The sequence below is a fragment of the Nomascus leucogenys genome, chromosome 8 (genome assembly GCF_006542625.1).
Source record: "Nomascus leucogenys isolate Asia chromosome 8, Asia_NLE_v1, whole genome shotgun sequence".
Taxonomy (NCBI): Eukaryota; Metazoa; Chordata; class Mammalia; order Primates; family Hylobatidae; genus Nomascus; species Nomascus leucogenys.
Genome location: NC_044388.1, coordinates 74,640,716 through 74,665,561, shown reverse-complemented (window position 1 = coordinate 74,665,561; position 24,846 = coordinate 74,640,716). Strand labels below are relative to the sequence as shown.

General features: G+C 41.6%; 5 protein-coding genes across 6 annotated transcripts in view; 3 read left to right on the top strand and 2 right to left on the bottom strand.

Moving 5' to 3' along the window:
• Positions 1-24,846, top strand: part of LOC100593558 (histone H3.1) — a 58,817-nt gene that overhangs the window by 7,113 nt on the left and 26,858 nt on the right. Inside the window, exons 2-3 of the mRNA XM_003263266.3 lie at positions 12,827-12,836; positions 20,154-20,171. Of these exons, the coding sequence (XP_003263314.2) occupies positions 12,827-12,836; positions 20,154-20,171 (28 nt within the window). The remainder of the gene's footprint in view (positions 1-12,826; positions 12,837-20,153; positions 20,172-24,846) is intronic.
• The window catches only part of LOC100596300 (histone H3.1), a 36,785-nt gene that overhangs the window by 911 nt on the left and 11,028 nt on the right, over positions 1-24,846 (bottom strand). The window contains exons 1-2 of one of the 2 annotated variants that reach the window (XM_030817415.1): positions 15,832-15,875; positions 14,527-14,989 (exon numbers count right to left, since the gene is read on the bottom strand). In XM_030817415.1, coding sequence (XP_030673275.1) covers positions 14,572-14,982 — 411 coding nt within the window. In that variant the 5' untranslated portion in view covers positions 14,983-14,989; positions 15,832-15,875 and the 3' untranslated portion in view covers positions 14,527-14,571. Of the gene's footprint in view, positions 1-14,526; positions 14,990-15,831; positions 15,876-24,846 lie in introns of those variants that run through there. The other variant, XM_003263275.4, reaches the window with a different exon arrangement.
• Positions 5,189-5,977, top strand: H1-3 (H1.3 linker histone, cluster member). The gene has a single exon (XM_003263274.4). It carries the CDS (start codon positions 5,263-5,265, stop codon positions 5,926-5,928), a length of 666 nt encoding a protein of 221 aa, XP_003263322.1. The 5' UTR covers positions 5,189-5,262; the 3' UTR covers positions 5,929-5,977.
• Positions 22,630-23,182, bottom strand: LOC100595614 (histone H2A type 1-B/E). Its single transcript, XM_003263271.3, has one exon. It carries the CDS (start codon positions 23,129-23,131, stop codon positions 22,739-22,741), a length of 393 nt encoding a protein of 130 aa, XP_003263319.1. The 5' UTR covers positions 23,132-23,182; the 3' UTR covers positions 22,630-22,738.
• LOC100595959 (histone H2B type 1-N) lies at positions 23,422-23,919 on the top strand. Its single transcript, XM_012509027.2, has one exon. It carries the CDS (start codon positions 23,464-23,466, stop codon positions 23,842-23,844), a length of 381 nt encoding a protein of 126 aa, XP_012364481.2. The 5' UTR covers positions 23,422-23,463; the 3' UTR covers positions 23,845-23,919.

The following is a 24,846-nucleotide window of genomic DNA, read 5'->3' as shown; positions in this document are numbered from 1 at the left end:
TTTTGTATTTTTAGTAGAGATGGGGTTTCGCCATGTTGACCAGGCTGGTCTCCGAACTCCTGACCTCAGGTGATCTGCCCGCCTTGGCCTCCCAAAGTTCTGGGATTACAGGCGCCTGGCTTTAATTTTTAAATGTGAAGATTCTTTAAAAATGTATTTTTACTATTTTTTTTTTTTTTTTGATACAGAGTCTCACTGTGTTGCCCAGGCTGGAGTGCAGTGGCGCTATCTCGGCTCACTGCAACCTCCGCCTTCTGGGTTCAAGCGATTCTCATGCCTCAGCCTCACGAGTAGCTATGATTACAGGCACGCGTTGCCACACCTGGGTGATTTTTGTATTTTCTTAGTATAGATGGGTTTTCGCCATGTTGGCGAGGGTGGTCTTGAACTCCTGACCTCAGGTGATCCACCCACCTTGGCCTCACAAAGTGCTGGGATTACCGGCGTAAGCCACCACGTCCGGCCATTTTTATTAATTCTTAAAATGTAGCAATACTTCTTAAATTTGGCCAATCATGAGACTTAGCGTTTGGCAGAGACATATACATTCACATCGTTTTTGGCATTCCTAATAAAGAAAGACCTCTAGTCAGGGAAACCAATATATATATATATTTTTTGAGATGGAGTCTTGCTCTGCAGTCCAGGCTGGAGTACAGTGGCACAATCTTGGCTTACTGTAAGCTCTGCCTCCCGGGTTCAGGCCATTCTCCTGCCTCAGCCTCCCGAGTAGCTGGGACTACAGGCGCCTGCCACCACGCCCGGCTCATTTTTTGTACTTTTAGTAGAAACGGGGTTTCACCGTGTTAGCCAGGATGGTCTCGATCTCCTGACCTCATGATCCACCCGCCTTGGCCTCCCAAAGTGCTAGGATTACAGGCGTGAGCCACCGCGCCCGGCGGGAAACCAATATTAATTGAAGTTTCATTCTTAGTTTTTCAGTGTATAATGCAATATCTGAGGTGTAAAGATAAGGAACCCCAGGCTTGAAGACATTATCCTCTAATAAATGGCATTGTATTGTTGGCTCAATTCTGGAGTCTCGTTACCTTGCTACCTACCACTGCTTTCGTGCCACTAAAGCGTACATGGTAAATCATGGTGAATAAAGGTTTGTAAATTAACAAAAATAATACTAATAAATTCTGTGAAATACTGTTCTAATAAAAGATTCCAGAAGAAATGTTCTACACACAGATCATAGGGTGTGTAGTAGAAAAATTCAACATTAACTCTTACATTCTACTGCTTCACATTCATTGCCTCCTATATACTGCAGGGGTAACTTAAATATCCCTTCTCTGCTGGTGCCTAAAAGCAGTGAGAAGATTATTCATTTTGTGGAGTTAAGAGTCTACTTAAATTTTGGCTTAGGTTCAGTTACCTGTAGGAATAGACATAAGGATCTCAAGTGCTCTCCTTTTTGTGGTAGGCACCAAACAAGCATCATTCATTCATTCAACAATTTAATGTCCACTACATGCCAAGAATGGTGTACAAATACCAGGTTTACAAAGATAATCACATTTATTCTCTTAAAGAACTCAAAAGTTTAGTAAAGGAAAAAGTACACTCAGGGTTAGGGGGCAGATATCAGACCAGCATACTTCTACTTACTGCCAAGTATTTAAGGGTGGAGCAGCCATATCCCAGCTTTACTGGCATCACTCTGAAGCTTGTTAGACATACAGAATTTCGGGCCCAACCCCAAATCAATGGAATTGATACTGCATTTTTAATGAGATCTCTAAGTGGGTGGTAGGTATGCTCTTCCAAGTTTGAGAATAATTGTTTTAAAGCTCTGCTGTCCTATATTAGCCACTAGCAACATGTGCTCATTTTTATTTAAATTAATTTAAATTAAAAATTAATTTGTACGCTTACTCTAGCCACATTAAGGTACTCAGTAGCCACGTATGGGTAGTGGCTACCTATTGGACAGTGTTAATACAGAATATTTTTATCATCGCAGAAAGTTCTATTGGGCTGTATCTATGATAAGGGGGTTTCTTCTGAACAGCTTCTAATCCAGTCTAGAAGGGAGGAGGGAGTTTGGTGGATGCCTGAGACATGTAAAAACAAAATTGTAAGTCTGAGTGTAGTGGTGGCCTTTTTAGGAAATAAAATTAATACAATACTGTTGAAGAGGAATTTCAAGGAGCCAGTGTCCTCAGGTAAGACTACCTCATAGACGGTTACAATCGATGTGATTTCTCATGGACCTTTGGAACACATTTGATTCTAACACAAAGCTTTATTTTCTATAATAGTCTATATATGTTTTCGCCCCTTTTAATATTTATTCTACATAGTTTCTTTTTTTTTTTTTTTTTTGGAAATCTTTAAAATCTGAATTGTGTGATGCTTAAGCACAGTGTCACTGGACTGATCTATTGAATACTACCTACAACTCTCACAGTCATTTACTATGGTGATCGTGGGGATGGGGGAGTTAACACAAAATGAAGAGAACACTGGGCCTTAAGTTAGATAGCTATCACTTATCTAACTAGTTTTTCCTAGCTACTTTTTGCATCTATAAAATAAACGGTTCCAACCTCAGTGTAATGGGAAATCTACTGTTTTAGATTATATTCAGTTTTAGGATTCCAAAGCAACACAGAACTCTTTTTGAGGACTACCAAAGTAATAGGTGAAACTTTGCAGGACTTCAAGTTTACAGTCCATGGGGTGATCCAGCTTTCAGGAACCTTGTCCGTGCTACAATTACAGAGAAGATAAGTACCAGGTCCTAACTTATGTAGCCTAGCGCCTTTCCTCTTTGAACATTTGGCGAACTTTGTTGGTGAAACTGAGTCTCAGTTATTGCCCTCCAGAAAGGGCAGAGATTAGTTAGCCCAATGCCTTTTTACTTATTGAGATCCTAAGTAGCCATGGGAACCAGTCAGTGTTGCACAAGAACGAAATGGTGGCATCTGTTAATTGACTATATCAAACACGGTGAACAATTCCAACAATTATTCAACAACTATTAAGACTACAATAATGATCAAAATAATAAACAGTAAACAATCTGAATTTTAATTGTATCTTTACGTCTAGGCAATATACAGCTATGGTCCCAAAAAAGAAATACTTATGGTATGCTTGTGACTACCACTGTTGAAAATGATATCCATAATGATGTACCGCCCCTGCCTCCAGAAACCTATAAAATGCTTCCCTACTGGAATTATGGGGTCCTACTAATCCAATTCTATAAGTTTAGCTTTTTTATAAACCAAATTTGTATTTCTGTGGTATATAACACGGTCTTAAGTCCCAGAGACTTGTTTCCCATACATGCAAGAGAGTAAATAATTACTTAAGACAAGCTTAGTAATTTTATTTATTTTTTTTTGAGATGGAATTTCACTCTTGTTGCCCAGGCTGGAGTGCAATGGCACTATCTTGGCTCACTGCAACCTCCGCCTTCTGAGTTAAAGCGATTCTCCTACCTCAGCCTCCCATGTAGCTGGGATTACAGGCGTGTGCCACCATGCCCGCCTAATTTCTGTATTTTTAGTATAGACAGGGTTTTACCATGTTGGTCAGGCTGGTCTTGAACTCCTGACTCAGGTGGTCTGCCCAGCATGGCCTCACAAAGTGCTGGGATTACAGGCGTGAGCCATTGTGCCCGGCCAGACAAGCTAAGTAATTTTTATGAAATTAGTTGAATGAGGAGAGATGACATCTTTAAAGTCGATTATTTTATCTAGGATTTACATGAAAAAAATCCTCTAATCACTATTGAGTGTAGGCCAGAATAACTTGATTTTTTGAAATGATTATTTTTGTTAGAAGAAACATAACATCAAACTACTTCTCTTGTTTCTTTAACAAACATAGGAGTTCATTTCAGCATCTGATTATTTGATGGAGAATATCAATTTTGTGCTTCATTATCCAATAATAACCTAATTCCATCAGCTGTATTGCAAACTAACAGATAAGGAATACTGAAGTTACTTATGTTTGCTCTGAAATGTTTGTTCAGCTCCGTAGGTGGACATATTCAACCAATTAATTTAGGGTGTGACAGCTTAGTTCATATTTTATGTGTAAAAAGCCAAGAAGAATGATGAAAATTTAGAGTGATTTAAATCAGATTTTTTTCTTTCTAACCCTCGATGCCCACACTTGCAATGTTCAAAATTTGTATTTTATTTTTTTAAAGTGACTTTTACCAGTTATTGAAACAGGTTGTGCAGAGAGAGAGGAAGGGAAATTTGTATTATAAATATAATTTTAAAATATAAAAAATGTACAAAATTCTATGATGAATATTAGCAAAAAAAGTGTCTTTCATTAAATTATGTATAAAGTGATGGGACATGAACATGTACACAAGCTCTCAATGCTCACAGTTGCCAAAATGATGTTGGCCTGCCATTCTATTATTTGTTGGTTCAGTTTTCTTTTTTGGAGATGTGGTAGTTGATCTTTAATGCCCATTCTAGGTCGGAAAAATCCATGATCCTAACTTTTAAGAGAAGGTTGGTAACTCTACTTAGGACTTTTTTTTTCTGTAAGAGGAATAATGTAGCCTCACCCTTATCTTTCTTGAAATGTTTAAACCAGTGAAATATGGAGATCAAATCCAGCTTACACACTGGTAACTCAAATACTATTTTTTTAAAACTATCTTTTCTAAAATAATCACCCCTCTTGTACATAGAACTTTCTACCTCAGTGCCAATTCCTAGAGGTTGATGTAAACAGCTCGCCAGAGAGCCTGTGCTATTGTTCCTGCGAAAAAACCCAATTTCCCTGCAGATTTGGATAAAAATGAGTTTATCTATATAAAGTTGAGACGATAAGAATTCACAGAACAATACCCTAGAAGAGAGATTTGCAAATGAAAGAGGGAGAAATAGTATTTTTAAGGAAAACCTGAAAGTTGTCTCGATTTGACCGAAGTTTGAAAGAGAGTTGGGGGAATAAGAAAAGTTTCAAGATGCCGGTTTTAAAACTATGCATAGAACAAAAGTCAGGAATGAAGCCCGAACTCTCTCGGATCAGTTTCCCCCAAATCTCTAATTATTTCATGCCCAGATTTCTTATATTTTTACTCTTTTTTAAGGGGCAACAAACACAGCAGCGCGGTACATACGAGGAGTCCTTTTCCAGCAGCGCCGCGCATGGAGCAAGGAACCAATCATCACTCAGCGTCTCTCTATATAAACCCTCAGCCTCCCTCGTAGAGGACACGGTGTTCTGACAGTTTCAGGTTCCTTTTGTCTTTTCTGGCAAGACGAAAACATGTCGGAGACTGCTCCAGTTGCTCCTACCACTCCTGCACCCGCAGAAAAAACACCTGTGAAGAAAAAGGCGAAGAAGACGGGCGCAACTGCCGGGAAACGCAAGACATCCGGACCCCCAGTGTCTGAGCTTATCACCAAGGCAGTGGCAGCTTCTAAAGAGCGCAGCGGCGTTTCTCTAGCCGCGCTTAAGAAAGCGCTTGCGGCTGCCGGCTACGATGTAGAAAAAAACAACAGTCGCATCAAGCTTGGCCTCAAGAGCTTGGTGAGCAAAGGTACCCTGGTGCAGACCAAAGGTACCGGTGCTTCTGGCTCTTTCAAGCTCAACAAGAAAGCGGCTTCCGGGGAAGGCAAGCCCAAAGCCAAAAAGGCTGGCGCAACCAAGCCTAGGAAGCCTGCTGGGGCAGCCAAGAAGCCCAAGAAAGTGACTGGCGCCGCTACCCCGAAGAAAAGCGTCAAAAAGACGCCTAAGAAGGCAAAGAAACCAGCAACCGCTGCTGCGACCAAGAAAGTGGCCAAGAGTGCGAAAAAGGTGAAAACACCCCAGCCAAAAAAAGCTGCCAAGAGTCCAGCTAAGGCCAAAGCCCCGAAGCCCAAGGCAGCCAAGCCTAAGTCGGGGAAGCCGAAAGTTACAAAGGCAAAGAAAGCAGCTCCGAAGAAAAAGTGAAACTGGTGGGATGTTCCGCTTTGCAAATTTAAACGGCTCTTTTCAGAGCCACCCATAGGTCTCAGTCAAAAGAGCTGAAGCCTTTTTTTTTGGGAGGGGTGGGGTGGAGAGGGGTGGAGAGGGGTGGGGGTGCTGCGGTGTTGTGCCGCCACGGTCTATCCCAGTCATGCCGGTTGGGGGGTCAGTAGCTCACAGCTCCCAGCATCCTGGGCGCAAGGATCTTCCTGCCTCAGTCTCAACCAGTCACCGGAGTAGTAAGGCTACTTGAGCCACCAGGTCCTACTTTTTCAAGTTCCCGCGGTGGTGTGATTGGCTGGCTGATTTCTCTTAAAAGCACAGCACTTAAAAGTGGCCCTGAAAAAATTTTATTGCTGGCACAGGGATATGGTGTAAATGCTTTAGTTTACTTTAGCATTGAGGTGACGTGAGCACAGCCCGTCCTGGTTGTGAGCAGCACGTGGCATGCCCAAGGTTCCTGCGGCCCACGATCTTGTGCAGCTGGTCGTTGAGAATGGCCCAGCTGCACAACTGCAGGTGGCGCCAGATGTCTGTCTTTTCGCAGGTCTTTGATAGTAAGCCTTAGCTCTGGGATATCGGCCCTCGGGTACTGTACTTGGAAATAGGCAGTGTGGGGGCTGCACTGCCTGACGAGGTGGCTCGCCTGTAATCCCAGCATTTTGGGAGGCCGAGGCGGGCGCGTCACGAGGTCAGGAGTTCGAGGCTAGCCTGAAGAACATGGTGAAGCCCCATCTCTACTAAATAAAATACAAAATTAGCCGCGCGCCTGCAATTCCAGCTACTTGGCTGAGGCAGAAGAATCGCTTGAACCCGGGAGGCGGAAGTTGTAGTAAGCCGAGATCGCGCCACTGCACTCCAGCTTGGGCGATAGAGCGAGACTCCGTCTCAAAATAAGTGTGGCCATTGTCATTTTCTGTCAGTGGCCAGCGTCTCTAGGACTTGTTTTCCCAGGGGATCTCTTGCTTGTTCATTTATTTCTGCCTACTCTTAACCTCCTAGCACTGCCGCCAAGTAACACTAGCGTGCTGGCCCAACCCGCTGGGAGTAGCTGTCTTTGCGGAGGACACGGTGTATTAGCCCTACTGGCAACTGTAGGCCCGCGTGGCAAAGCAGGTCTTGTTTTTGGCGCGAGTTTGGTCTTGCTTCCCGCGTCCAAGTAACGTTAGAAAAAAATGCAATTCTAGTATTACGCCAATCGGAGGGATAGTTCATAGTCTCTGGCTCAGTTTTGTAAAACTTGCTTTTTCTGTTGGTTTGCAGAGCCTGCTGAATTAACCAATCAGAACGTATTCTTAGTTTTTTATTTGCGTGGTTTTTCCGAGAGAAAATTTTTCACCAATCAGGTTGCGATATTAAAAGTTGTGTATGCTGGGATGTAGTCGAAAAGCCTGTTTTTTTTCCACCTCCCGCTCAGATGGAATTCTCCAAATGGAATTCTTTTTTCGGAGACTACTCACCTTGTCATTCTGCGTCAGTCTGTACAAGTATTGCTACCACCCTGATGCTGAGAGATAGCAAAAAGTATGAAAGGAACCTCTGTCAGCTTATAATCTACTTCCTTTCCCAAATTGCTTTCTCACAGATTGAGCTGAATCAGGGAGCTATAGTTAGCTATCCAATACATATTTGGTGATTAGATAAGAAATAGAGAGGGAAAAATAAATGAAAAAACTTGGAGAAGGGAGGAAGAAGCCTGAAATTGGGGTTACCAGGACAAAGAAATGGGCTATAGGAAGTTGGGCTGACTTGGATGTACTACTGTTTCCATTGTATTTGGGAGGCTGAGGTTATTTTTTGTTTGTTTTGTTTTTGATTTTAGAAAAACCCACTTAATAGTACGGAGAAATCGCGACAAAATCTGATTTCTACAGATGTTTATGGGATTCTAGATGGGAAAAAATTACATTTTCACAAATCCTAAATGCAATTTGCTTATTTCGTGAGTACAGGCAGCTAATCACTGGATTTCACATCAATGATAATCATAGATATTTTTATATCACTTTGTACTTATTACAGGTGTCTTGAAATAGTTTACACTAATAGTGAACCTTTGAAGCCAACATTATACTTGCTGCTAGATCTTATTATTTGATGTGTAACTAAAGCACATATACAGACTTTAAGAAAAAAAAATTTAGTGTCACTACCTTTCTTACCCTGTATAAGTATTTTTTTAAAACATGGTTTTGAGAAGGCGTCTATAGATTTCCAGAGTCTCCAGAATACATAGCACAAAACAAGTCATGAACTCTTGAACAAGTTTGCAGTGGGACCAAATACCATAAATCCCTCATGATTATAATAGCTCTTAATCTTCTTTGTTTACATTGTGCTTATTAGTTAATATTTTATTATATTTTACATTATTATTTGCCTCCCTCCCCACAAAGAAAAGGATGTAGCCTGTGATATCTTTCTAGTTATAAGCAGGAGTTTAATTTTTTGGGAACCACGGCTACATCACACAATTTCTTCTTTGTAGAGAAAGCCAAAATACCTCCCTGTATGAGAGTGGCTTGATTGAGAAGGGGATCTGAATAAATGGGAAGAACTGAAATATTTATTCAAAATAATCTTTTTGAAAATGAGTGAAAAGTACAGGTATGTAGGGGTGAGCAAAACTTCACCCTCCGAAAGTTCACTGAAAATCAATGGAAAAAAAGCACATTAATAGAAAAGTCAAAATTCATCATAGGTTTATGTGACATGGGAACCTTCACAATGAAGGCCCAGGGGTACAGGGGAAACTGTCCATTTTTATGCTTAGTTTCAACAAAGTACCAACTGCCATGTAGAACTGTGATTGGATAAAAAGGGTGTCATCTAATGCTAATAGACTGGGGAAACATAGCAAGGCCTCTGTGTCTAGACTCTTTTGGCCTCTGGCAAGATTCTTTTCTTCTGGGTATTCCTTCCTCATTCTAGAGGACCCTCTCTGGAATGAGGGAGGGTCTTATGACCTACAGCCAAACAACGTAAGACATATACTGTCTTATGGCTAGCTTTTACACAGAAAGGAGGGGGGGAAGTTACAGTAAGATTTTTAGGTTTTATGGCTGGCTTTGAAGAAAAAGGGGTTCTAGTTTCAGTAACCACCTTGGGGAAGAGGGATTCTAGTGATTATGTGTAGCCTAAACGGAGGATGAGAGGCCAAAGGATAGCAGGAGGTCACTTCTGCTTCCAAGGCCTTCGTTTTGGGGTATTATTTTCCAATTCACAATGGGGAGAAGAGATCTGGGAGGTCTTTAGTACCAAGAATAACAAGATTTAGGCTTTTGATGAAAAGTGATAAGGAATAAGAGAATTAGGTGGGGAATGTGGCATTCCGCAAGAGCAGTCCAAATGACTATAACATGCCTCTAGTTTCTTACTGTTACAAAGCACTTACTTAACTGCCTCACTTGGGTGGTTACAATGCATTTATATCAGGTATAGCTAAAATGCTTGATTTACTGTTAAGAAACTTGGAGCTTAGAAAGGTTAAATGGCAAGAAAATGACCATTTGCTGTCAGTAAATGGTGGACCTAGGTCTCAAACAATTTTCTTGATTCCTAGAATCATTCTTATGCTGCTTCAATTCTGTTACATCAACTGGAAAAGGAGTGGTATTTTCCAGTTCATTTTTAGGCTCATTGAGAAATAAGCAGAATTTATGTATTTCTGTTTCCGGCCCCTTGTGAAGTATCCATTTCACAATGTGTTTGGAATGCAAGAGAAGCAATTAAATGTGATGATTCAATCAATGATCTTCCAGAGTCGCTCTGATTTATATAAATTCATATTCATATTCATTTGCCACAGAGGACATGCACTTGTTTTCAAGGAAATCTGAACTTGTTTAAATCTTTCTCCATATCTTAAAATTTTGGTAGCAGTTATAATGAATATCTTGAGATTGGTAAAGAAAACTAACAGTGTCTTAGCATGGAAGTTGCGAAGGGCATTTTCATATTATCTTAGCTGTTGGAGAGTACTTATGTGTATGGCATAGGTCTGACACAAAAGTAATTTTTAGGATCAACCTGAAGTCACTACTTTAACTGGAGGAAGCAGATTTTCATGGTATTGTGGGGAGGCCTCAATCATCCCTGTTACACAGTCACTAAATCAGGTTGATTTTTAAAGAATCCTCAATAATTCTGACATATTCTCCCGTCTACATTCTCTCATAGCTGGATTATTCCAATGCTTACTATTTCCCTAATTTCTCTAGCCTCCAATTTCTAAATTCTTAACTATTTATTAATTTTTTTTTATTTATTTATTATTTTTTGAGACAGAGTCTTGCTCTGTCGCCCAGGCTGGAGTGCAGTGGCTCAATCTCAGCTTACTGCAGCCTCTGCCTTCTGGGTTCCAGTGATTCTCTTGCCTCAGTCTCCCAGGTAGCTGGGATTACATTCACACGCTACCATACCTGGCTAATTTGTTTTTGTATTTTTAGTAGAGAGGGGTTTCACCATGTTGTTCAGGCTGGTCTCAAACTCCTGACCTCAGGTGATTTGTCCACCTTGGCCTCTCAAAATGCTAGGATTACAGGTGTCAGCCACCACGCCCGGCCCATTTTCAAAAACAAAAACCAAATATGCCTTATGAAAAAGGTCACTGGGTTCTCATAGGTTCAAGGGAAAGCCCTGTAGCGTCTTAGCCCCTTTTCATAATACTGTCTACTGGCACTCACAGACACTAATAACAATGTAGCCTTTCTATTTCTTCTTCTTCTTTATTATTATTATTATTTTTTTTTTACAACTTTGCTCAGGAATAATTCCATGAGAATCTTTCTAATACTTCCAATTCCTTCTGAAATTACATCTCCATGCAAAAGTCCTTCTAATTCAAAACGTAAACTTATCTCTGAAAATGTGCTTTCATGACATTTAATAGTTGAGAACAATTATTATCAGTAGAAAATTTTTAATGCATCTATTATTTTCTCCCATCAACTAAACTGAACTCTAGAGCATTTGTCTTATTTTCCACTACTCTAGGGGCACGTGTGTGTGTGTGTGTGTGTCTGAATTAAAAAATTCCATCAATTGGGTTACATTATTGTCAGATACTCATCAAATTCAGTGGTTTCATTTTCTGTTTTCCTGGGTGGGAAAACAAGAGTAACAAATTTCTCTGCCCCTTTCATGACCCTTGTTTCAATGGCCTGATTTACAGACTACCTTATCTTCAGAAGTATACCATTTTATATATATACAATTTTTAGTGGGGGCAACTACAAAACAAAAACAAAGAAAAAAAATTTCACCTTTGCCTTGCAAATTCCAAAATGTTACATATCAATATTTACTGTTGGCAGGTCGAGTAGGGAGAGTATGGAGAAATAATAAAATGGGATTTCTGAATTGTCTTCAGTTTTAGCTATTATCTTTATAATATGAAGGAGCTACTGGTTATTCAGATATTACATAGTTGTTTTATTTTAATTATAAGTACTTGCAGGCAACTATGTAACTGTGAAATGGATATATACTATATAGTGTGCCAACAAGTACATAGAAAATATGATCTTACACATGAGTCAGATTTGAGATCTTCCCCAAATAAAATCACAATTTATTTTAAAGACATCTGGTATTATTTACTACTATCTCAGTGTATGCCTTTGAAAAAAGTTGCCTGGGTATATGTGGTTAAATCAAGGCTATTATATGAATAGTATGCAGAAAGGCTAAAATTTGTCAGTGTTAATGTCATATTTTACTGTATGTCCATCAGTTACATTTCTGTGCAATTTGCAGTACTAATTATAGTGTAATAGAACTTCACAATCATATAAGACCCTGTAAAGTTCATTTTATTATTATTATTATTGTTATTTGAGATGGAGTCTCTCCCTGTCACCCAGGCTGCAGTGCAGTGGTGCAATCTCAGCTCACTGCAACCTCTGCCTCCTAGGTTCAAAGATTCCTCTGCCTCAGCCTCCTGAGTAGCTGGGATTACAGGTGTCCACCACCACACCCAGCTAATTTTTGTATTTTTAGTAGAGATGGTGTTTCACCATGTTGGCCAGGCTGGTATTATTATTTTTTTAAGATGGAATGTTGCTTTGTCACCCAGCCTAGAGTGGCGTGGCCTAGTCTCAGTTCACTGCAGCCTCTGCCTCCTAGGTTTAAGTGATTCTCCTTGCCTCAGCCTCCCAAGTAGCTGGGATTACAGTCACGTGCCACCACACCTGGCTAATTTTTGTATTTTTTTTAGTAGAGATGGGGTTTAGCCATGTTGGCCAAGCTGGTCTTGAACTCCTGACCTTAGGTGATCCGCCTGCCTTGGCCTCCCAAAGTGCTGGGATTACAGGCATGAGCCACCCTGCCTGGCCCAAGACCCTGTAAATTTTAAAACATCCATTTATTTTATTGCATGTGAAAAATTTAAACATGTTAGTAGCTCTTCCAGGTGATAAAGCCCTCGGGAGTAACTGATGAGGATTCTGCTGAGGCTGTTTATTTAAAACAGTAATGCCTAGTGGGGAAAGTTTTGGCTCCAGCACTATCTGAAATTATCTTAGTTTCAGTTTTTAAATTTGTTTTAGATAATAGATAACTGTTGAACTTACATTTTTGGAGGCTTCATAAAATACTGCATGACTTCTGGCCCATTGCAGCCACTCAATAAGTGTGGATTTTTCCTATTTAGAAAAACTATATATTAAAATTATATAAACTTTATCTAATCTTTTATTTTTTGTAAATAGGAATGCACTCAATGGTAAATTCTGTTCAGTAATCTTGTATTTTAAATCTCAACTTGAGTAAATTTCTGGAGGCTTTGTTTTAGGCAAATGACCATGCTAGATGTCCTGGTGGATTTAATGATATAAAAAGATGCATTCTGTGTCCACCAAGTCCAAGTCCTCAAGTACTGAAGTCCAACAGCTGTAAGAGAAATACAGGTTAAAACCTGTTGAGCTAGAATCTTAAAGAAAGTACAGGATACAGGAAACAACATTCAAATAGAGAATGCTTCTATCCAGCATAATAGGATGTTCACTATGTTACAAATATCTGACAGTAGTTACCTTAATTATGGATAGTTATGCGGTTTTCCTCATGCACTGAATCTCCAATTCACAAGACCCATGCCTTCATGTCTGACAGGCTTCCATGAACAAAAATGTCTTCCAGAAATCTCCAGAACTTCTTACTATGGCTACCTTGGCCTGCAGAGCTATTTACAGCTTTGTCACCATTAATTTTACCACATGACTAACCTCTTTCCTTAGTGCAACTTGTGGGAAAAGACCACATTAAAAAAAGTTAATAGAAATTTCTCAATGACAGTTAAAAATACTCCACCCCATTACAAAACTGAGGAATTTGCTGAAATGTTTAAAGAAACAAAATTCTTCCAAACAGCAGGTAGTATCCCATATAGTACATACACCCGTCTGTATTTCTAAATAACAGCCTGTATGATTTCGGAACAGAATTCCTTATTTTCCTTCCCTTCATCTACCAGTTTCGAAGCTGTGCCTTTGTATGGAAAGGAAAGGCAGAATATTTTCTGTAAGAACTTTGAAGCCGTCCAAGGATTTTCATGTTTTGTTGATAAATATGGGGTACCTTTCATGAGATTTGATTAAGACAGGGTATTTACTAAAGTTGAAAAGTTCTTTTAAGATACCAGCCGGAAGGCCGGGCGAGGTGGCTCATGCCTGCAATCCCAGCTACTGGGAAGGCTGAGGCAGGAGAATCGCTTGAACCCGGGAGGCGGAGGTCGCGGTGAGCCGAGATCGCGCCAATGCACTCTAGCCTGGGCAACAAGGGCGAAACTCGGTCTCAAAAAAAAAAAAAATAAATAAAGTAAAAAAATAAAAAAGAAAAGAAAAAAGCAAACAAAAGATATCAGCTGGGAAGTTGAAAGGGCTCATGATTTCTGCATTTTCCTTTTGCACTCAGGTCTGTCTGAGACACCCATCTGCACCTTCGTTGCTTTGACTCCTGCAGTTTAGAACCTAAGCAAGGCTGTCAAGTCTGCAAGAGCTGTGTGGTAGTGCCAGGGGTCTAGGTGTTCCAGCTAATAATCTTAGCCTTAGACCAGTATCAGGCGCACAGAGAGGGTAATCTTGACCGCACCCAAGGCGCCGACCGTCGCCGGCAAGTAGCTGGGTCTGAAAACACTAGTGGAGTAAGGCAGCCTGATGCAGACCAAAAGCGCTGGCCCCTCGGGCAAGGTCAAATAAACATCAGGGAAAGGCAAATCCACGGCGTTGGAAGCCTAGGCAGTTAAGACCTAAAATGCAGGCCACCACTTGAAAGAGCGTTAAGAGCCAGAAAACAAGAGGATGGGTTAAGCAGGGGACAAAGTGGCCGAGTTAGAAAACGAGAACAAAGTACAAGAAAGAAGCAGAGGGCCTGAACAGCAAAACAAAGCCAGCTAAACCAATGGAGAACGGCGTAGGGAGGCCCAGCCCCAGGCGAAACCTGAGGAAGCGCTTAAATTTGGACACTTAAATGAAGCATTGAGAGAACTGAATGCCAGTATTTCAATCTCTATTTGGATCAGTGCAGTTTAGTGGTCTAATGCGTCTCAAAGGATTACAGCTTTTTTCATGGACAAAATGGTTGGCTCTGAAAAGAGCCTTTGGATTTAAGGTTTGCACTCAAAACAATTTACGCCCTCTCCCCACGAATGCGGCGGGCAAGCTGTATGTCCTTAGGCATGATGGTCACGCGTTTGGCATGGATAGCACACAGGTTGGTGTCCTCGAAAAGCCCCACCAAGTAGGCCTCGCAGGCCTCCTGCAGCGCCATCACCGCGGAACTCTGGAAGCGCAGGTCGGTCTTGAAGTCCTGAGCGATTTCTCGCACCAGGCGCTGAAACGGCAGCTTCCGGATTAGAAGCTCTGTGGACTTCTGGTAGCGACGGATCTCGCGCAGAGCCACGGTACCAGGGCGGTAGCGATGGGGCTTCTTCACGCCGCCCGTGGCCGGAGCGCTCTTGCGAGCTGCCTTAGTGGCCAGCTGCTTGCGCGGCGCTTTACCGCCTGTGGACTTACGAGCCGTCTGCTTTGTACGCGCCATAGCTCATCTGCCAAGTAAGTGAGTTAGGAAGATTGGTTTGCCCCTCTATTTGTACAGGAACAGAATCACTCTGATTGGATTGTGGACAATCCCTGTTAGTGATCGGTTGGTAAATTCCGGAAGTGGTCGTAGAGATTCACGATTGGTTTATTTTTTCAGTGCAAGATTCTGATTGGTAAATTTGGATAGAAAACTGGCTCTTTTAAACAAGTCTTTTTTTGTTACAGGTTTCTTTGATGTTTCACAGAGCATGACCTGCAAAGATATTGATCATTTAACTTAATAGACTGATCTTTTATCCTGTTTAGCTATAAAAAATCGAATGTGTTTGCATTAGAAAGTGCTTTAGAATTTTTTCAAAAATCTCCGCTGCTTTTTTCTGCTTCATTTTCCTTAAGTTTTCCCCTTCCCTATTCACTCATTTAAAATCCGTTGTCTAAGTATCTCTCAATGATTCCTCGTTTCATTATACAGTACATAGCTAATTCACTCAAACAAGGTTTTCTAAGATACACTGTTTAAGCATAAGGAACTTTGTGTTTCAGTTGTGTTATAGTAAAATTCTAACATCCTGGAATCCTTACTTCTGTAATATCGGGTTTGACTAAAAGAATTTAACGCTATTATTTCGTTTTGTTGAAATTAAAATGTCCAGACATGGCAAGAGCCGTCAAAAAAGTATTTTCAATATAAAATCTTCAAAAAGATGGCGGCGAAGAGAGTCTTAGAAGGTTGTTTCTTTATAAGACAACAATGGCGCAGTTTCTCCGGATCCCTGCGGAAGAGAGCTGAGGTGCACCGAACAATTTAAGACACATCCAACAGAACATTTACAGGAACTGGACTCACCCAAATAACAGGACTTCTTAACTTGGTTTTCGCTTCCAAACTCAGCGGCTCCCAATTACTTTGAAAACGTAACAAATGTTTACTGGAAAAGATTCTTAAGGAATGACATTATAGCCTAACAGTATTGTAAATTAACCTACCGGATTCCCTGTAAGGTGTTCTTTTCCTAGCCAATAAAAAGAGCAGTTTGGGAATTCCTAATTTACATACTTTTAATCTATTGGCTACTTTGGTTCAGGCAGAGTTTAGATTTACAAGTTCGCGTTTGTGTAAGCGTACTATAAATATTTCAGAGGGGGATAGTGCGCGTGCGTGCCTGTTGCAAGGTCTAGTTTCTTTTTGTTTTTCTTTCCCAGTAGGTTTTCTTTCTCATTGGAAAGCTATTTTGTAAAGTGTTGTAGCAGGTTCGCAATGACGCTGGCATGTAATCCAAGGCGATTGACATCATGAATATGCTGGAGCCCCCGTCCTCCAGGGAGGGGAGACGGCTAAACCAAATTTATCTCTGCCCGCAAATGCTCGCGGATGTCTGCAAGCTGGAGGGGGGAGGAGACAAAGGATGCTTTGTGCATTCCTGCTCATTCCCTGAATTCTGTTAAACCTGCCCTATTTTAGGGCATTCATCAAAATTCTGCTAACCACAGGATTGATAAAATTGCACCTTTCAAGTTAGTGTCTATTTTGCAAATTTGAATTATCTTAGGACTCGTGGGCAAGTCTTGACTGAAATTACACATTGTCCTGCGTTTCAGTCTCACATCTGAAATATATATGAGTCCCTTGCTTCTCTCCTTTTCAGAAAAAGAAAATTCTGTACGCTTTAAATCAAGGTAAAACGGTTAGGTATGTTGGCAAAATTGTTTTATAGGAAGCAAGGAAAGAACTGAAATCCTTTTGTACAATATGATCACCTATTTGTGGGCTGGGCTGTTTGTTAATGAGAGCTATGGCCCCTCTGTGCTTTTCCTCTCCACACTCCCTACATCTTGTCTTCTGAGGCCCAAAACCTGTTTATTGATATTATCTTTTGTTTTCTCATTTTCATTTTAGTTTTTTCATTTCTATTATTAGAATGTTAATATCTACATCTAAAAAATGTTTCCAAAATCAAAAGATAAACTCTGAAGTCACAGTCAGTGAGAACCATTAAGGAAATTCCATCTTTATGCCCCATAGTTTTATTTCCTCCCCAGTGTTCTTAAATCTGTCAATCCGGTGTTTTGCCATGGGAACCTACCTTCAGTTCCTTTCATAATCCTCATCTCTAAATATGTGTAAAGCTTTATTTTAGAAGTCAGTGCAAAATTTACATGATTACATAAGAACTTAGCAGCTCACTTGTATTAATCAGTAATTTCCATCACTATCTCCATACCTGAACACAATTTCCCATAGGATCTGCGTTATGTGATAAAACAGTCAGAAACCAATTGTGGCTACTGAGCATTTGAAATGTGGTTGTTGCTGCTGAGGACTGACTTTCTTTTTTTTGAGAAGGAGTCTTGCTCTGTCACTCAGATGGAGTGCAGTGGGGTGATCTCAGCTCACTGTTAGCTCCACCTCCCAAGTTTAAGGGATTCTCCTGCCTCAGTCTCCAGAGTAGCTGGAGTTACAGATGCTTGTCACCACACCCGGCTTATTTTTTTTGAGGCCGGTGGGGGGGCGGTGGTGGAGGTATTTTTAGTAGAAACGGGGTTTCACCATGTTGGCTAGGCTGGTCTCGATTTCCTGACCTTAAGTAATCCATCCACTTCGGCCTCCCAAAGTGCTGGGATTACAGCCGTGAGCCCCTGTGCCCGGCCTGAATTTTTATTTTACTTAATTTTCATTATTTTAATTCGAAGGCTGATACTTCAGTTATTGGAAAATGTTAGAATATGTTTTAAACAATCAGCTATATGAATTTAATTTTTCAGCACTGAAGTTTATGAAAGCAAAATGAAATTCCATTTATTTCCAACAAAAATGTAATATCAAATTGAATAGGATGTCCCTCATATTTAGAAGACTTAAGATTTAAAAAAAATGTGAAATATTGCATTAATAATGTTTTTATATTGACTATATTTTGAAATAATTATTTTGCATTTTGTTTTAAATACAATAATTATTAAAATTCCTTTACCTGCTTATTAATTTTTAAAATGTGCTTACTGGAAAATTCAAAATTACATCTGTGGCTTGCATTATTCTTTTTTATTTTATTTTATTTTTTTTGAGGCAGAGTCTCGCTCTGTCACCCAGGCTGCAGTGCAGTGCTGCTATCTTAGCTTACTGCAACCTCTGCCTCTCTGGTTCCAGCGATTTTCCTGCCTCAACCTCCTGAGTAGCTGGGATTACAGGCACCAGCCACCACACCCAGCTAATTTTGGTATTTTTAGTAGAGACGGGGGTGGGGGGGTGGGGGGGGTCACCATTTTGGCCAGGCTGATCTTGAACTCCTGACCTCAGGTGATCCACCTGCCTTGGCCTCCCAAAGTGCTGGGATTACAAGCGTGAGCCACCGCATCTGGCCGTGGCTTGCGTTATTCTTTATAGATAGCATTGTTCCAGGATTCTCCATTTCTCTTCTCTGTTTCTTGATTCTTTACCATATCTTGACAGCATAGGCCTTGAAACAATGAGGACATTCAATATATCTCTATGAACCCAGTTATAGCATCTGGACTTTATTTACAATAAATCAATATCTATATTTATGTCTACATCTATATGTCTATACAGTTGTGTTAGGGAACTAAGGGGGCTTGTTAAGCCATTACTCAATGACGCAAGAAGAGGTGGGCAACTAGAAAATTATTGATGTTTGAATTTTTCCATAGCAAAATATCAGTAAATAGACAGTAATTGAAATTCTTTTAGCCAGGCACAGTGGCTGAGTCCTATAATGTCAGTGACCCAGGAGGCTGAGTTAGGAGGATTGCTTGAGGCTAGGAATTTGAGGCTGCAGTGAGTCATAATTGTGACACTTCAACCAAGTCTGGGCAACAGAGCAAGACCTAAAAATGAAAAAAACAAAACAAAACAACAAAAGAAAGTGTTATATGAGTATTTTTCCGTCGATCATATGTTTTTGAAGTACAGCCTCTACAACTGCTAATTCTGGTGTTTAAAAAAAGGGGAAGATAAATCACTGTGGAAGCACAATGCCATTTTATGAAAAGACAAAGTCCAGAAAATAATTTGCTATTCCTGGAAGCTACATAAACTCCAAGAAAAACTCAGATGAGAACATCAGGTCAATTACTTTGAAGTCTGAAAAGAATAAAAAGTTAAAGTGTTTATCATTTTATAGGAGCCAAGGCGAGCTCTGAAGCTTTGCTGAAAGATTAGCTTGCAGAAGGCAGATTAATTGGAAAAAAGTTACACAAATTTATTAACGTGTTCAAGGGAGCCTTTTGGATCAAAACACAAAGATACAGGAAAAATTGTCCACTTTTATGCTTAGGTTCAACAACATGTGGACAACCTTGTAGAAATTTGACTGGATAAAAAGGGTATGATGAAACATTAATAAACTGAGTGGAGAAACCCAGCAAGGCCTGTTTGTCTAGACTCTTCTTGGCCTCTGTCAACTGAAGAATGAGACGGTTCATACATTTGCAAAGGAGCTTTATTTCTCAAAAGAGTTGCAGCCTGCAAGGTGGCCATTCTGACAGGCTGGGAAGGGTAGCTTTGGTTTGCTGCGAGACGGGCACTTGGAGGGAAGCAGGGAGGGATAAAACAGGAATTTTTGAGGAATGGGTTGGTGAAATATACATATTCAACAGGTTATAGGAGGAGCTATGAATATTCATGAAGGAGACCCAAGCACATGTGTATTAGGTTTACATGTAGGTAAGATATGTCCCATGATCACTTTGGGGTGAAGATTTAACATGTAAATGAGTTATAATTAGGTCCTATATATAAAACTGAAATGTAGGGCAGAAGTCCATGATCTGCATTCTCAGGAGACTGGTCACAACCAGTCATGGGCCTGCAGTCATTTATCAAGAAACTCTATGGTCTTTAATACATGTCTTGTCTGGACCACCATGGAGGAGGGTGGAAGGGACCAGATAAAGTAAGTAAAGAGGCTTTCCGGTGTATTATTCCCTCAAATCGGACTTTGAGAAAATCTAGCAGTGATTAGAAAGGGGAAGAGGGGTAGAAAGAAACAGGATGTGCAGCCTCCATCCTTTCATGGCTGGGAACTTAAATTTTGGGGTCTTTTAGCCAAAGGAGGGTACATTATTCTGTCAAAGGGGTTTGGAATTTTCATTTCATCCCTCACCTCTTTGAACATGCATTCCTTCCTTCTAGTATTGGGTATGGGACAGCTCCATCTCTGGAATGGGGTCTTATGACTTGCAATTAAACAAGGTGGATCAAATAATTTCTCTGTGGCCAGTTTTTACACAAAAAGGTGGAAGGGAAGTTAGAGTAATATTTTTAGTTTTTATGGCTGGCTTTGGGGAAAAAGGATTCTGGTTGTCATAAGCCACTCTGGGAAACAGGAATTCTAGTTTCTATGTCTAGCCTCAGGGGAGAATGGGACTGAGAGACAAGAAGGCAGGAGAAAGTGACAGAAAAATTTTGCTTCTGAGGTTGCTTCTTTGGCCTTCATTTTGGGGTATTGTTTCTGAGCCCCAATTTGGTTGTGTAAAGAATGTCAAGGAGTTATACTATGGGGCTTCATAGACATTTATCTTGCAATTGCTATATTTTAATCTTGTTCTAGTGAAAATTTAGTTTAAGAAAAATTGTAAGACTTGTAAGGAAAAAAGGGAGGGAGTGTAATGTATCCCACTATAAAAAATTTATAGTTTTTACAAAGTTTGCAGGGAAGTGTGCTTACATCATCTGACAATTTACTATTGATTAAAGATATCAAACTTATTGAAGTTACTTCTTGGAGGCTTTTGTCTGGTGATGCAAATAATTTCTGTTATTTGTATCACCAGAAATTATTTTGGATGCAAATTATTTGTGATGCAAATAACTTCTGTTCAGTGGAATAGATATAACTCCAATTATTTAGAACCCTAGGGGCATTAATTTTTTTAATAATCTCATTCAGCAACCTTGTCCTAACATTTAAGAAAGGGCAGCTTTTCCCTTAAGTAGCTCAGTGACTTCTGGTAGCGATGAATTTCGCCATGGTTCAGGGCCTATATCTGAGGGACATCTTCAAGGTGCTGGTGGCCAGAGTGCTCTTGCTGGCTGCCTTGGTGGCCAGCTGCTTAGGAGGCTGTCTGCCACCGTTGGACTTTCGTGTGGTTGGCTTGGTGCAGGCCATGACCTTTCATATCAGATTTACAGATCACTTCTCTTTATAGGGCCTGGTGTGTGATCCAATTAGATTTGAGATTTTTTACAGAGAAATGTGACTGGATTTCTACTAAAGTTGAATAATTAATTGTGCTTTACAGTGTAGTCCATTTATAAATTTAGGTCATAAAACTAAGTTTTTGCTGCTGGGTTTTTTTTTCTTTCCTAAACAGGATCTTGCTTTGCCCGCCCATAGCTCACTGCAACTTCGAACTCCTGGGCTCAATGAATCCTTCCCCGCCTAATTCTCCCAAGTATCTAAGATCTCAGACTGAGCCACCACGCCAGGCTTTTTCCTTTTTTTTTTTTTTTTTTGAGACGACGGAATCTCGCTCTATTGCCCAGGCTGGAGTGCAATGGCACGATCTTGGCTCACTGCAACCCCGCCTCCCAGGTTCAAGCGATTCTCCTGCCTCAGCCTCCCGAGTAGCTGAGATTTCAGGAGCCCACCGCCATGCCTGGCTAATTTTTTTGTATGTTTAGTAGAAACAGGGTTTTGCCATGTTGGCCAGGCTGGCCTCGAACTCCTGACCTCAAGTGATCCGCCCATCTCGGCCTCCCAAAGTGCTGGAATTACAGGCATGAGCCACCGGGCAGGGCAGGCTTTTTACTTTTTGTGGAGATGAGGGGGCTGTCTCGCTTCATTGCCCAGGCTGGTCTTGATCTCCTGGGCTCAAGCCTTGGTCTTTCAAATTGCTGGGATTACAGGTCTGAGCTAGGGCGTCAGGCCATTACTGCTTAGTTTTGTTTACTGTTTATTTTAGAATACTGTGTTAATTGCTCCTTTTGAAAAGAGAAATCCAACAAACACAATTCTCGCTGGAGGAATGTAGTCTTTTTTTGAGACATAGTCTTGCTCTGTTGCCCAGGCTGGAGTGCAATAGCGTGATCTCGGCTCACTGCAGCCTCTGCCTCCCAGAGTCAAGCGATTCTCCTGCCTCAGCCTCCCAAGTTGCTGGGACTACAGATGCACACCACCACGCCCGGCTACTTTTTGTATTTGTTTAGTAGAGACGGGCTTTCATCATGTTGGGCAGGCTGATCTCGAACTCCTGACCTTGTGATCCGCCCGCCTTGGCCTCCCAAAGTGTTGAGATTACAGGCATGGACCACTGAGCCCAGCCGCAATGTAGTCATGTTTAAAACTTAAAAAGCCCGCCCTGAAATGCTAATGGGCAGCTATCCTTCTTTGTTCTCTCATTTCTGCATTAATATTTCAGCCTTTTCTGACAAGTGCACATGAATAAACAGCCTGTGTATTGATAAATTTGTATACACACCATGGACCTATACACAAAATAACGCAGTGACACCCTGGTGTCACAAAACCTCGGTTTCTATTCTTGTATACCTTTATAAACGCATTTTTACTGCAAAGAAACACCAGTAAGATAAATTAGCGCATGAAATGTGAGCAAGGATTTCAAGAACTGACCAGTAACGTCAGAAGCGTTCGTAAAACTAGGACAGTGGTGAACATTGAGATTTCAGGCATCGTATGTGTATTCCAGCACTTTACAGAAAACGTGGGTGGCTCTGAAAAGAGCCTTTGTTTGGGACTCGGGATCACTGATGGACTTAACTAGAAATCATTTCACTTGCCCTTGGCCTTATGGTGGCTCTCCGTCTTCTTAGGCAGCAATACGGCCTGGATGTTGGGCAGGACACCGCCCTGCGCGATGGTCACGCGACCTAGAAGCTTATTTAGCTCCTCGTCGTTGCGGATGGCTAGCTGCAGGTGGCGCGGGATGATACGGGTCTTCTTGTTGTCGCGAGCCGCGTTGCCAGCTAGCTCTAAGATCTCCGCCGTCAGATATTCCAGCACCGCCGCCAGGTACACTGGAGCGCCGGCCCCGACTCGTTCGGAGTAGTTGCCTTTGCGGAGAAGGCGGTGCACACGGCCAACTGGAAACTGAAGCCCGGCCCTGGAAGAACGCGTTTTAGCTTTTGCCCGAGCTTTGCCGCCTTGCTTTCCACGTCCAGACATAGTGACTTCCTAACAGCAGAAGAGCTAACAATCCACAGAATAAAGAAAAAGAATGGGCTCGATGGAGGAATAAGAAGCTAGTTATAGTCGTCGGTAGAATTGTGAAAGGAGCAATTTGATTGGTTAAAATTATTCTTTGACGAGTCAACCAATTAGAAAGGAAATAAGGTGAAGGCTCTTTTACATGTATGCGTCACTAACACATTGCCCAATCAGAGCTGGATATTTTGAATTCTTCATTTGCATGAAAGGCCTATAAAAGGAGAGACTCTAGACACTAACTCTTGTTGAAGTGCATTCATTCTTACTGCTGTCCTTGTTTTCTGACGGCTATGCCTGAGCCAGGTAAGTCAGCTCCTGCTCCGAAGAAAGGTTCCAAGAAGGCTGTGACCAAAGCGCAGAAGAAGGATGGCAAGAAGCGCAAGCGCAGCCGTAAGGAGAGCTACTCCGTGTATGTGTACAAGGTGCTGAAACAGGTCCACCCGGATACTGGCATTTCATCCAAGGCCATGGGCATCATGAACTCCTTCGTTAACGACATCTTCGAGCGCATTGCAGGCGAGGCTTCCCGCCTGGCCCACTACAACAAGCGCTCGACCATTACCTCCAGGGAGATCCAGACGGCCGTGCGTCTGCTGCTGCCCGGAGAGCTGGCCAAGCACGCAGTGTCCGAAGGTACCAAGGCTGTCACCAAGTATACAAGCTCCAAGTAAATGTGTGTTTAGGGACTTTAAAACTCAAAGGCTCTTTTCAGAGCCACTCAAGTCTCACATAAAGAGCTTTAATATTGAATTTCACCGTTTTCTAGGGAATAATTTTTCCAATTTTGTAATCCCAGCACTTTGGGAGGCTGAGGCGTGCGGATCGAGACCAGCTTGGCTAACGTGGTTAAATCCCGTTTCTCCTAAAAATACAAAAATTAGCCGGGCGTGGGGCAGGCTCGTGTCATCCCAGCGACTCGGGAGGCTGCGGCAGGAGAATCGCTTGAACCCAGCAGGCAGAGGTTGCAGTGAAACGACATGGCGCTTTTGCATTCCTGCCTGGGGGACAGAGGCGAGGCTAAGACTCAAAAAAAAAAAAAAAAAAAAAAGTTGATCAGGAGATACTCCTATTCTGTGTTGGCAAGATCCTGTAATCCTATCACTTTGGGAGGCCGATGCATGAGGCTCTCTTCAGCTCAGGAGTTAACAGATTTGCCTGGGCAACACAACTCGTCTCTGCAAAAAATGAAGCTAACGGTGTGACGGCTTGCGTCTGTACTATCAGTTACTCGGTAGGCTGAGGTGGTAGGATAGCTTAAACTCGAGCTAGAGACGGCAGGAACATGTGAATACGCTAGTGCAATTCCAGCCTGGGCAACACTGGAAGGGGTAGGAAGAGTAGTCTTTGGGTCCCTAAAGATCACCTGACAGCACGTTTGACTTTTCTGAGCACTCTTGTGGAGTTTGTTGTGGAGGGAATACCATGGGCATTGGCAATGTAAAGTTGAGTTAAAAAATCTCGTTTTCGGCCGTGCGCGGTGGCTCACGCTTGTAATCCCATCACTTTGGGAGGCCGAGACGGGCGGATCACGAGGTCGGGAGATCGAGACCATCCTGGCTAACACTGTGAAACCCTGTCTCTACTAAAAAAATACAAACAAAACTAGCCGGGCGTGGTGGCACTCACCTGTAGTTTCAGCTACTCCGGAGGCTGAGGCTGGAGAGTCTCTTGAA

Excerpts from the sequence above, each read along its gene's own strand:
- H1-3 (XM_003263274.4), top strand. The coding sequence starts at position 5,263 with ATGTCGGAGACTGCTCCAGTTGCTCCTACCACTCCTGCACCCGCAGAA.
- LOC100595614 (XM_003263271.3), bottom strand. The coding sequence starts at position 23,131 with ATGTCTGGACGTGGAAAGCAAGGCGGCAAAGCTCGGGCAAAAGCTAAA.
- LOC100595959 (XM_012509027.2), top strand. The coding sequence starts at position 23,464 with ATGCCTGAGCCAGGTAAGTCAGCTCCTGCTCCGAAGAAAGGTTCCAAG.